The sequence below is a fragment of the Callorhinchus milii genome, unplaced genomic scaffold (assembly GCF_018977255.1).
Source record: "Callorhinchus milii isolate IMCB2004 unplaced genomic scaffold, IMCB_Cmil_1.0 Scaffold30, whole genome shotgun sequence".
NCBI lineage: Eukaryota > Metazoa > Chordata > Chondrichthyes > Chimaeriformes > Callorhinchidae > Callorhinchus > Callorhinchus milii.
This window is the reverse complement of record NW_024704771.1, coordinates 3951243-3963750: the sequence shown is the minus strand read 5'-3', so window position 1 is coordinate 3963750 and position 12508 is coordinate 3951243. Positions and strand designations below refer to the sequence as shown.

Sequence of the window (12508 nt, the reverse complement as noted above, 5' to 3'; positions counted from 1 at the left end):
CGTCCAGACGTCTCAAAGCTCCTTCACGGGATGCACTGTAACGTATAGTGACTGTGTGTTTTGCAGGAGAAGCGCAGCAGCAGTGTCCCACAAGCAGTGACCACGCGTTTATTTTTTTTCATATGGAGCGTTCAGCTCAGTAAACAGTCTTCACTCAAGTTAAACGGAGTGTTTTTAATTCACTTCTTTAAAATACGGGGATACTCGGGCACTTATCAGCTATTTCGTACATCGTGACAAATATCCTGTTAACACTTTAACCACACACCCCCCCCCACCCCCACCCCGAAACACACACCCGCACACGCACACACACACACTTACTCCCTCTCCCTGCAGAACTGGCAGTAAATAATTCCCTGAATTGCAAAAAAAAAACAGTCTTCTTCCCACCCCCTCTCCCAAATAAATAATTCTACCCAAACAGATTGAGTGTGGTGTACCCACAGCACCGCCCCAACCACCCCCCCCCACCCCCACCCCCCCCCCCCCGGTGTGGCACCATTGCATTTATCACCAAAAAGCATTATTATTATTACAATAACAATCCTTGCATCCGTATAGATCCTATAACACTGTTTTTTGGTCAACCGGGTATCTGACCGGTGCGGAAACCCATCACCCATGCAACTCACTCGGCAGCGTATTCTGCGAAGCGCTTTGGGACGTCTCGAGGCGCTGTATCAAATGCAAGGATTATTATCTCACGATTACCCGGATCAACAGAGAACACAGAGCATTCCCTCAACGGCAGTGAGGTAGTGTTATTGGGAGGTCAGCGGTCGATCCGCAAATGGACGTTCGAGGATTTTGGCCTGACCCGACTCCATTTGATTGTCCCTCTCTTCGGTCCCTGTCTTTAAGTTGACTCTTGGCACCATCTCACCTCCTCCCCGCCTCAGGCCTCACGCAGCCCCCACAAGCGATCTGAAACCAAAGGGAATTTGACACCGCTGGGGAGAAATTCCAACGACGACGGCACCGACTCGTACAGTGCCCCCCCCCCCCCTCACACAGGTATCGTCCTCAGTGCTTGGAATAATCCTTGCATCTGTTGTGGAGATGACAACTCAAAACAACTTCACAAATATACCGTGAAGCGAATTGACTGTGTATTTTGTGGGCGAAACACGACAGGCAATTAATTGCGCACTTCGGTGACCCACAAACAGTCATGGATTGAGCGACCAATTTCTCTTAAAGGAATTATTGCCCCAGGAAAGTGATCGTCAATCGACTGACCACCGGGTTCGGCTTATTACTGCCAGATAAACAGAGGCGCGTGCGTGGAGTAAGGAGTCACCCTGCCCGGGAATCGAACCCAGGTCCTCTCGCTTGCGAGATGAGTGCTCTAACCACTACGCCACAGGACGCCCACCGCCTTGAAGCGAAATGGGCCGATTTATAAAGAGACGCGCAAAAACCTCAAAGGGTCTGCTTCATGGTCAGTTTCAGCCTCATGTTGTCTTGCAGCTGCTCCTGAAGTCTGGAGAGGAGGCGATCTTTCTCTTGCGAAGCGTCCAACAGATCCTGCGTCAGTCGGAGAAAAGTATCACGTGGCGGCCGCAAGGGAGGGGTTTGAGGCTAAATTCCAGGGTAAGCGAGGGGAAAAAACAGCCAGAATTCCTGCTCCCAGACCCCAGGCAAATAATAATAATAATGATCCTTGCATATGGCACAGCAATATTGCCTTATCGCGTCTTCGAGATGTCTCAAAGCTCTTCGCGGAATATATTGCAAAGTGGACCGACCGTGGGCAGTCAAGTGCGCGGAGCGGCGTCGCGCAAACAGTCGCGGATTGAGCGACCCCATTTTGTTTAAGGAATTATTACCCCCCCCCCCCGGAAAGCGATCCGCCAATCCACTAACAACCCGGTTTCCGACTTATTGCTGAGAAAAAACAGAGGCGCGCGGAGTAAGACAACCTGCCTAAGGTTTCAGCCCGCCCGGGGAATTGAACTGGGTCCTCCGGCTTGCGAGGCGAGTGCTCTGAAACAGCATCGCCATTGAAGCGCGGCACGGAATTTGCAGCCAGGTGCAGTGACTGTGAGTTTGGTGGGTGAAAGCAGAAGCTCAATTGCATTTGAGCAACCACTTCCCTACAAACAGACATGTTATCTGGTCGATTGCCGGACAGGAGACGAGCGGGAGAGCTTTTTTTCCCCCCCGAGCAGCGCCGCAGAGATCTTTAACAGCCGTGCGAGTGGGGCACAGACGGGGGGGGGGTGGGGGGGGGGGGGGGGGATTAACGGCAGTCACCGGAGAGACACCGCACAATTAATACACTTCACAGCCTCAACCAACGGTCACAAGCCTCACCAGAACCGTTTGGTGTTCGTTGTCCAGCAATGCCTGGAGCTGCGCCCGCTCAGCACGGCGCTCCTGGGCTGTGATGGACTCGGCCCGGGCTCGACCCTCCATCTCCTGCTCCCTGTCGGCCAGACGCTGTGTTAGAGCCTGCGCTTCCTGTTCACGGGCAGCCTGTGTCTGACTGTACAGCTCGGTCAGCTTCTGCAGGAGGGGAACAGGGGACACAATGACAACAGTGGCAGCGACACCTCCATATAGTCTGATATTAACGACACCTCCATATAGTCTGATATTAACGACACCTCCATATAGTCTGGTAGTAACAGTGACACCTCTATATAGTCCGATATTAACAGTGAGCACCTCTATATAGTCTGGTATTAACAGTGACACCTCTATACAGTCTGAAATTAACAGTGACACCTCTATTTTGTCTGAAATTAACAGTGACACCTCTATATAGTCTGATATTAACAGTGACACCTCTATATAGTCTGATATTAACAGTGACACCTCTATTTTGTCTGATATTAACAGTGACACCTCTATATAGTCTGAAATTAACAGTGACACCTCTATATAGTCTGATATTAACAGTGAGCACCTCTATATAGTCTGATATTAACAGTGACACCTCTATATAGTCTGATATTAACAGTGAACACCTCTATATAGTCTGATATTAACAGTGAGCACCTCTATATAGTCTGATATTAACAGTGAGCACCTCTATATAGTCTGATATTAACAGTGAGCACCTCTATATAGTCCGATATTAACAGTGAGCACCTCTATATAGTCTGATATTAACAGTGAGCACCTCTATATAGTCTGGTATTAACAGTGACACCTCTATTTTGTCTGAAATTAACAGTGAGCACCTTTATATAGTCTGAAATTAACAGTGAGACCTCTATATAGTCTGATATTAACAGTGACACTTCTATATAATCTGATATTAACAGTGAGCACCTCTATATAGTCTGAGACTCCCTCTCTCTGTCCACCTCCCTCTCTCTGTCTGCTTCCCTCTCTCCGCCCGCCTGTTCGTCTCTCTCTCTCCCCCCCGTCCCCGTCCCCGTCTCTCTTTCTCTCTCTCTCTCTCTCTCTCTATACCTGGATTCTCTGCTCCTTGTGTGCGATGGTGTTGAGCATCCCCTCCACCTGTGCCTGGTGCTCGTTGCTCCTCTGTTTCTGCTCCTCCAGACACCGGCTCAGCAAACTCTCCTTGTCCTTCAGACTCGCACGCAGACTGTCCGAGACGTCAGGTGCCCCGCTCAGACCCCGACCCAGCACCGAGTCTGTCAGTGCCTGTCAGACAGAGAGAGAGAGAGACAGAGAGAGAAAATCAGAGAGAGAGAGAGAGAGAGCGAGAGACATATCAGGGAGAGAGAGTCAGAGAGAGACACACACACACACAGAGAAAATCAGTGAGAGACTGTGTGAGAGAAACAGAGTGAGAGAGCGTCAGTGAGAGAGAATCGGAGAGCGAGAACGTGAAAGCAACTGAAACAGAGACACACAGTGAGAGAAACAGCGCGTGACAGAAAAGCAGTGAGATAGTGAGGGAGAAAGAAACAGCACAAGAGAGAAACACAATAGTGAAAGAGAAACACACAACGACAATGTCTCAGAGCACTTAATAATAATAATAATAATAATCCTCGCATTTGATATAGCGCTTTTCACGTCGGGAGAGGACGTCCCAAAGCGCTTCACAGAACACACTGTAAAGCGAATTGACTGTATATTTGTGGGGGATCGCGGCAGCCGATGGCGCACAGCGATGTCCCACAAACAGTCGCAGATTGAAAATGACCAATTTATTATTGTTTGGGGTTTTGGAGGGATTATTATTCGGCTCTGTGTGGGGTAAGGAAACTTGCCCAAGGTTTGGCCCTCTGCCTGGAACTGAACTCAGGTCTCTCACTTGCAAAGCGAGTGCTCTAACCACTGAGCTACAGGACTCCACAGTGGCGGAGCCTGACTCCGAGCTGGCGGTTGGGGTGGGTTGAGTTGGTTGGGGGTGGGTGTGGGTGACGGTCGAAAAGGAACGTTTTCAGGGGTGAGTTAAAAAGAGGGAGTGAGGGCGCAGAGAGGAGGAGGAGGAGGAGGAGGAGGAGGAGGGATTGAGGGAGAGAGTTCCAGAGTTTCGGGGCGTAGCTGCTGAATCCAATGGTGGGGCGGAGGGCGCGAGGGACGAGCAGGACGGCCGGCGCCAGTCGAGCGGAGGTGCCGGGTGGTGGATTGGGGAGTGAGGGGGTGTGAGAGAGAGAGAGAGAGAAACACTGAGAAAAAACACACGGTTGAGGGAGCAACACAGCGCGAGAGGGAGAGAGACTGAGGTCGATAAGAGTTTTGTCAGGTCGGGGGATCAAGGGATATGGGGCAAAAGGCAGCGACAGGAGTTGGAGTTGAGGTGCAGATTAACAATGATCGTATAGAATGGCGGAACAGGCTCGAGGGACTGAATGGCCTCCTCCTGTAACTGCGTTGGCCGTACCGCCACGTCCCTGCCTCTGCTCTCCAGCGCCTCCTGCAGGCGGGCGATAATGGCGTCCTTCTCCCTCAGGGCCGCCGTCCGGTTCCCGTCCACCTCCCGAGCCGTCTGAGCCACCGCCTTACACAGCGTCTCGGTCTGGCTCAGGACAGACGTCTTCTGAGACAGCGTCTGATTCAGCAGCTGGTGTGAGAGAGAGAGAGAGAGAGAGAGTGAGAGATGGAGGGCGGGTGTTGGGGGGGGGGGGTGAGAGGGGGCTCAGATTTATCACCTCGTCGCGACGTCTCAAAGCGCTTCGCAGAATACACCGTCGAGTGACCTGACTGCGTATCGTGTGGGCCAAACGCGGCAGCCGATCGCCCGCAGCGGCGTCCCACGAACGGCCGTGGATTGAGAGAGCAAATTATTATTATTATTTATTGATCATTTATCATTAACCCCGATCGGAAAGCGATCGGCCGAGCGAGCTCCTGCCTACTGCTCAGGTAACAGGCGACGCGATTCGCCCGGAACCAGCCTCGGGAGGGGGGCGTCTCGAAGCGCTTCGCCGGGTTTTCCGTGCAAAGTGCGGTGACTGCGCGTCTTTGCGGGCAGACGGTCCGCGCACAGCGACTTCGCCGCAGATGGGGAGTGAGGCTTAAGTTCTCGTCCGAAGGGCGGCACCTCTGACAAAGCTGTTCTTCCTCTCCCCCTCCTCACCCCCCCCCCCAGCGCCGCACTGGAGCATCAGCCTGGACTGCGAGCTCAAAGTGCCCCTGACGCACGCGCACGCAAACACGCACGCAAACACGCACGCACGCACACGCACGGCGCACGGCTCCTCACGTTAATCATTTGCTGGTTGTGAGCGAGGACCAGGCTGAGGCGGCTCACATCACACTCCACGTCCCTCAGCGCCGCCCGCAACCTCCGAGTCTCTGCCTCCTTCTCCTCCAGAGCAGCGAACCTGTCATCAGCAGCTCTCTGCGCGAGAGAAAGACGGACACGGACACGCAGCGGGTCACGCACACATACATACATACATACATACATACATACATACATACGCACAGTCACACACATACAGTCGCACACAGCGGGTCTCACACACACACACACAGACACACACAGTCACGCACCATACACACAGTGAGTCACACACACACAGCGAGTCACATACACACAGGCACAGTAGGTCTCTCTCTCACACACACACACACACACAGTCACGCACACAGCAGATCACACGCGCGCGCGCACACGCACACACACACACACACAGTCACACACACAGTAGGTCTTACATACACACACAGTCACGCACACAGCAGGTCACGCACACATACGCACAGTCACACACATACAGTCACACACAGCAGGTCACACACACACATACACACAGTCACACACATACAGTCGCACACAGCAAGTCACACACACACACATACACACAGTCACACACCATACACACAGTGAGTCACACACACACACACACACAGATGGGGTCAGACACACACTGAGACAGACAGAGAAACAGACAGGACACACGCGGACAGGGGAGACAAACGCACACACACACACACACACACAGACAAGTGGGTCAGAGACACGCGTGAGGGAGAGGCTTGAGGACCCCCCTTCACCTCCAGTGCCGCTTCCCGTTCCTTCAACCTCTCTCGCAGCTTCTCCACCAGATCATCGGTCACAGCCTCTGGGGAACGGTCTCCGCGAGTCAGTCTGGTGATCACCTGTACACACAGCTGAGAGAGAGAGAGAGAGAGTCAGCGTGAGAGAGACTGACACACACGCACACGCACGCACACAGCCTGTACACACGGCTGAGAGAGAGAGAGAGAGAGAGTCAGCGTGAGAGAGACTGACACACACGCACACGCACACGCACGCACACAGCCTGTACACACGGCTGTCACACGGGGCCGGTGTGAGCGACGCTGACACACACACACACGCACACACACGCGTGCACACAGCCTGTACACACGGCTGTCACACGGGGCCGGTGTGAGCGACGCTGACACACACACACACGCACACACACGCGCGCACACAGCCTGTACACACGGCTGTCACACGAGAGCCGGTGCGAGCGAGCGAGAGACCCGAGGGGTATAGGGTGAGAGAGAAAATGAGTGAGTGACAGAGAGCGAGTGACACAGAAAGAGTGAGAGACAGAGTGAGTAGGAGAGAAGGAGTGGGAGCGACACAGTGAGAGAGAGAGAGAGAGAGAGAGAGAGAGAGAGAGAGAAAGTGAGTGAGTGAAAGAGACGTAGAGTGAGAGACAGAGCGTGGGCGTGAGAGAGAGATACAGAGAGTGAGAGAAAATGAGTGAGAGACGCAGTAAGAGAGAGAGAATGAGTGCGGGAGAAACAGAGTGTGACAGGGAGAGAGAGAGAGAGAAAAGACGAGAGAGAAAGCGAGTGAGGGACAGAGAGAGAGAGCAGCGAGTGAGTAAGAGACAGAACGAGCGTGTGAGTGACACGGAGAGTGACGGAGAGAGCTGATGCAACAACGTCTGAAGTCCTGTAATAATAATAATAAATAATAATCCTTAGGTTCCTCACATCTCAAAGCGCTCCACAGAAAACACCGCACAGCAAACAGGACCTGTTTAATGTCTCATCTAAAGGACGGCGCTCCTGACAATGCGAGGCTCCCCCCAGAGCAGTTATGGAGCCTCAGCCTGGACTGTGAGCTCGAAGTCCCCACGTGGGGCTGAAACCCAGAACCATCTAACTCGGAGGCGAGAGGACGTTGGTGACCGAGCCAGGCTAACCCCGAGCAAAGGGGTATTATTAATACTTTGAGCTTTTTTCTCCTGCTCAGCCGGGTGTCGGAAGCGCGGTGATGGGTTTCCACGTGTTTCAGAGTCTCCAAATCAAGCGGAGAGTTCCATACATCCCACTTAGTACACTCAGGAATCCCAGAGATAGATAGTTGGAATGGAATCCACCCTCTGTCTCCATGGAGGGGATGCATCCTGTTCAGGAAACCGGACTGGAGACCGCGACGGAGAGGCCTGGCTCGACGCTGACGTTCTGTTGCCAAACATGTTACCTTGGGGGGTCAGTTCAACCCCAAGGAAACCCCACTTAGGTGGTAGGTTAAAAAGCTGTAGGTTAACGTGATGTTAATGGGATGAAAGCTCTCACATACCTTGGTCTGACTCCGCCCGCTCTTTCTCTGTCAAGGGAAAGAGATAACAGTTAAATTGCTTCACAGTGACACACTCATTGCCGAATTCTGGACAGTATTAGGCACAAATTGACGAATACCAAGGCTGGAGGTCGGGCGGGCGGGCGGTGGGGTGGTGGTGCGGTGAATGGGGGGTTGGGGTGGGGGAACACCAGAGTGTGCGTTGTATGGGTGGAACTCATTTCACCCCCTGGCACCTCCCCACCTCTCCGACCTGGTTACTCCCCACTCCAATACCCCCGGCCTTTGCCCAGAAGTAGACCGACTCCGGCCTCCTCCGTGCCGCTCGCGCTTTCTGCTCCTCCATCAGCAGCCACTCCGCCCCCAAACTCAATCCCTGCCTCAATCCCTCAGCCTCGTCTCCTGCTTGCCGGTCTTCAGATCAAACCTGAAGACCTTCCTCTTCGACCATGATTACGGCCATCTCCCCTCCCCTCCCCGCCCCCCTCTCAACCCAACTCGGTGTCAAGCTCCGTCAGTTAAGTGCTCCGAGACGCTCCGCATAAATGCAAGTTGTTGTTGTGATGACTGCTGGAGTCTAACCAGTTAAAAACACGCAGGTTTCAACAACAACAACAACAAGATTCCACTTATAGAGCGCCTTTCACGTCGGGAGGACGTCCCAAGGACCACATTGCGTCGCTCGTTTGATTTGATTCTGGCCAGAAATTAAAGCTGGACGTTTTCGGACGGACAACGAGTACTTGTTGGGAGTCCCGTAGCACAGAGGTTAGAGCACGGCTGCAACGAGGCGGTTCGTCCGGCCGAACTTACGTTTTTATCCATCTGTATAGAACCGGGAGCATAGCAATGGCTCAGATCCCGTCCAGAAAAAAATGCGATAAGGAGTATTATTATTATTACAACTTGCATTTACATTGAGCTGTTCGCACGGGGCAGTGCCTCAGATCCCTTGCGCTGCTTTGGTTACTCACCCAGTTTACGCTGCAGCTCTTCATATTCTGATAGAGGCAAAAGAGATTCAAAAGAAATATTGTTAGCAATTATGAAGACCGAAGTTGGGTGCTTTTTGTTTCCCCACTAGAGTGGAGTAGCTTAAACCACAGGTGACCACAGCTTGGGGACCCCAGAGCCTGTTAATGAGCTGGAGTCTAACCAGCTATTTATTTCGGGGTCAGTCGGGTGTCTGACACACGCGGAAACCCGTCACCGTTGCTTAAGAGTCTCCAAACCAAGCTGAGAAGTTCCAGGCTTCCCACTACACCTGGAAATCCCAGCGACAGAGTGTTGGAACGGAATCCGCACTCTGACCCTGGAGGGAGGCATCCTTCTGACCCAATTCCGGAGAGTATTAGGCACGGGTTGGAGAGCCAAGGCTTGGGGGGTGGGGGTGGGGAAAGCCCAGCATGTGTGTTGGGGTAACTGCTCGAGCCTAACCAACTGATATCGCTGTCTGGCCAGCCTTTCCCGCTGCTCGTCCAGCCAGGACCACCCGACCTGTTGGGGCTTCGGCTTGCAGGGTTAACAGGAGCTGAGTGGGATGATTCCCTGACTGGTCGGCCCTTCCAGATGAGCCGATGAGCCAGGCCGGGCTGTGGTGTCATCAGCAGTGAGTGCCCTGGAATACTGTGGACCCTCCAGGCTCTGGAACCAGACTAGAGACCTCCACAGAGGCCTGGCCTGGCTGGATTCTGACATTCCCTTGCCAAGTGTGTCACCCTAGAGCCAGTTCGGCTCACAGGAAACCCCGCTTACCTCCCCCCACCAGGAAGATGGCGAGATACGGTAAGATACGGTCTAGATGGGTGATTGCTTGGAGGTTTCCGAGACCTGACATTAAAGGGGAGGGGGAGTGATCTTAACTTACCGTTTACAGAAGGTCTCTTTTTCAGCTCTGAAAAACAAGACGTGTCTGTCAATCATGGGTATAAAACACCAATCAACTAACAACTGGGCGCCCACTTACCCCCACTCCCCCACCCACTGCTTCCGCTCGGCTCCTATTCATCCCTCGTCCCCTCCTCCGCCTTCAGCCACTTTCTCCCTCAATGCCCCCCCGCCTAAAGACCTTCCTTTTTTGGATCGAGCTTATGGTCACCTTCCTCCTTCCCTCCCTCCCTCCCTCCCTCGAGGTCAGACTCCGTCACTGTCAAGCACTCCGGGAAGCTACCGCGGGCGGGGAAGGGCACCATATAAATGCAAATTGCTGTCGTTGTTACTGCTAGGTAGACAGAAGTGTGGAAACTTGCCAAGGTATTCTCGCTCTAACCACTACGCTACAGGACTCCACACCCGCCTGAACGGGCACAGATGGAGAGCGAGGTTTCACGTCTCATCTCATCAGCCTAGACTATGAGCTCGAGACGCTCTTGGCACCACCCCAACCCCATTTCGCCCCCAGTTCTCCAGTCGGGCTCGAACCTTGGCCTAAATCCCCAAGCTCCAGACTTACCTTTGTTAACCGAGACCAATTTTCTGAGTCTCCACAGCAAGTACACCGCGAGCAGAATCACTAACAGGAAGAGCACGAAAATAACCCAGAATGCCGAGAGCCAGCCGCAGACACTGGGGAAGAACTGTCCTGTAGAGAGGGGAGGAGGGGAGCGATGAATAACATTATACAGTAATAATCTTTGCATTTGATATTGCGCGTATCACAGCTTCAAGTGGAGTGACTGCGTATTTTGTGGGCCAAACCCGGCAGCCAATTTCGCACAGAAACGTCCCACAAACGGGGCTACGTCAGAGATGTGGATCGAGTGACCGTATTTGGGATTTTTTTTGGAGGGATTATTACGGTAAAGCGATCCGCCAATCGACTAACAACCGGGTTCCTAACTCCTGCTAGGCCGACAGAGTCGTGTGTGTGTGTGTGGAGGAAGGAAACTTGCCTAGGTTTCGCCCTGACTGGGAATTGAACCCAGGTCCTCTCGCTTTCGAGGCGAGTGCTCTAACCACTGGGTTACAGGACTCCACTTGTGAGAATTATGTGGGAGGGGGAGGCGGGAGGATAAGCGAGATAATAACTTGGCCAAATGGGCCTGAAGTTGCAGCGAGATTACAGCTAAAAATAAAGGGATTGATTTATAAGATAACATATAGGAGCAGGAGGAGGCCATTCAACCCTTCGAGCCTCTGCCCCGTCATTCAATCATGGCTGATCTTCTAATCTAACTCCAGCTAATAACCTGACGCCGCCTTATCCCCATATCCCTTAATCCCTTCAGCAATAAGAAATCTATCTATCTCAGTCTTGAATATGTTCAAGGACTGAGCGTCAACAGCCCTTTGGGGTAGTGAGTTCCATACATTCGCCGCCCTTTGAGTGAAGAAGTTCTTCCTCAACTCATTGAAAAAGGGCTGCCTCTGATTTTAAGGTTGTGACCCCTGGTTTTAGTCTCTCCAATTGGGGAAACAATCTCCCACTCTCTACTCTATCATGGCCTTTGATGATCTTATAGGTTTCTATAAGATCCCCTCTAATTCTTCTATATTCTAGAGAGTATAGGCCCAAATTGGTCAACCTATCCTTGTAACTCATCCCCTTCATCCCTGGTACTAACCGAGTAAATCTACGTTGCACCCCCTCCAAGGCAAGTACATCCTTCCTTAAATGAGGAGACCAAAACTGCACACGGATTTATAACAGACCTGATATCTGGACGGTGACGCCTTTCATTGAATTCAGGAGATCGTTGCGAATGACACAGGAGAATATGTTTTGACTGTCCTGCATCACCACAGCACTGCTGTTCACTTCATAAAACTCCATCCTTTTCATCTCCACCTTATTTTCCGTCACTTCTCGTTTCCGCAACTCCTCCTTGTGTCCGTCCAGCCACATCACCTTCGGTTCTGGGTACCAGCCCTTAGACGTGCACCCCAGCTCCACCATCGAGCCTCTGTGGCCAGTCAACTGGATCACGGGATTCAGGCCAACAGCTGATGATTAACACACGTGGATTTTATCACACAGTGGAAGACTGTTAAGCAGAACGTATTGGCCATTTTGTCCGGCTTAAGAGGCGTCCAAGCTTAACCAAAATCACCCTTCCACCCTCACACTCCCTGCCCTCCACCCCTCCTGATCCGAAACCCCAGCTTGGGCGAAAATCCTTAACTACAGCTCCTTGGGTTGTCCTCCCGACGTGAAAGGCGTCGTATAAACGTAATTTTGTTGAAATAACAACTTGCATTTATGTAGCGTCCCTCATCCAGGGCAGCGTCCCAAAGCGCTTGAAAGTGGAGGAGCACGACACCGAGATGGGCGGGGGGGAGGTGACCGTAGATATGGTCGAAGAGGAAGGTCTTCAGGCACGACATGAAGATGGAGAAGGAAGGGGCGAGGGGGGAGGGATAGAGGAAGAGTGTTCCAGAGTTTTGGGGCGTAGTGGCTGAAAGCCTGGTCACCGATGAGTGAAACGGAGGGACAAGCAGGGGGCCGGAGCCAGTCGAGGTGGAGGCAACGGGAAGTAGAGTGGGGAGAAAGCAGCTCAGAGAGGTAGGTGGATGCCAGAGGGTGAAGGGATTTGAAAGCGAGTGAGA

At 52.6% G+C, this 12508-nt stretch overlaps 1 protein-coding gene and 1 non-coding gene across 2 annotated transcripts in view; both read right to left on the bottom strand.

Annotated features, from left to right (window-relative positions):
* Positions 1-675: 675 nt before the first annotated feature.
* Positions 676-12508, bottom strand: part of si:ch73-95l15.5 — a 15039-nt gene continuing 3206 nt past the window's right edge. Inside the window, exons 6-12 of the mRNA XM_042344791.1 lie at positions 6433-6549; positions 5636-5773; positions 4814-4993; positions 3427-3621; positions 2320-2511; positions 1425-1530; positions 676-927 (exon numbers count right to left, since the gene is read on the bottom strand). Of these exons, the coding sequence (XP_042200725.1) occupies positions 1426-1530; positions 2320-2511; positions 3427-3621; positions 4814-4993; positions 5636-5773; positions 6433-6549 (927 nt within the window). The 3' untranslated portion in view covers positions 676-927; position 1425. The remainder of the gene's footprint in view (positions 928-1424; positions 1531-2319; positions 2512-3426; positions 3622-4813; positions 4994-5635; positions 5774-6432; positions 6550-12508) is intronic.
* trnas-cga lies at positions 10862-10935 on the bottom strand. The gene has a single exon. It is a non-coding gene; the product is annotated as a tRNA-Ser (tRNA).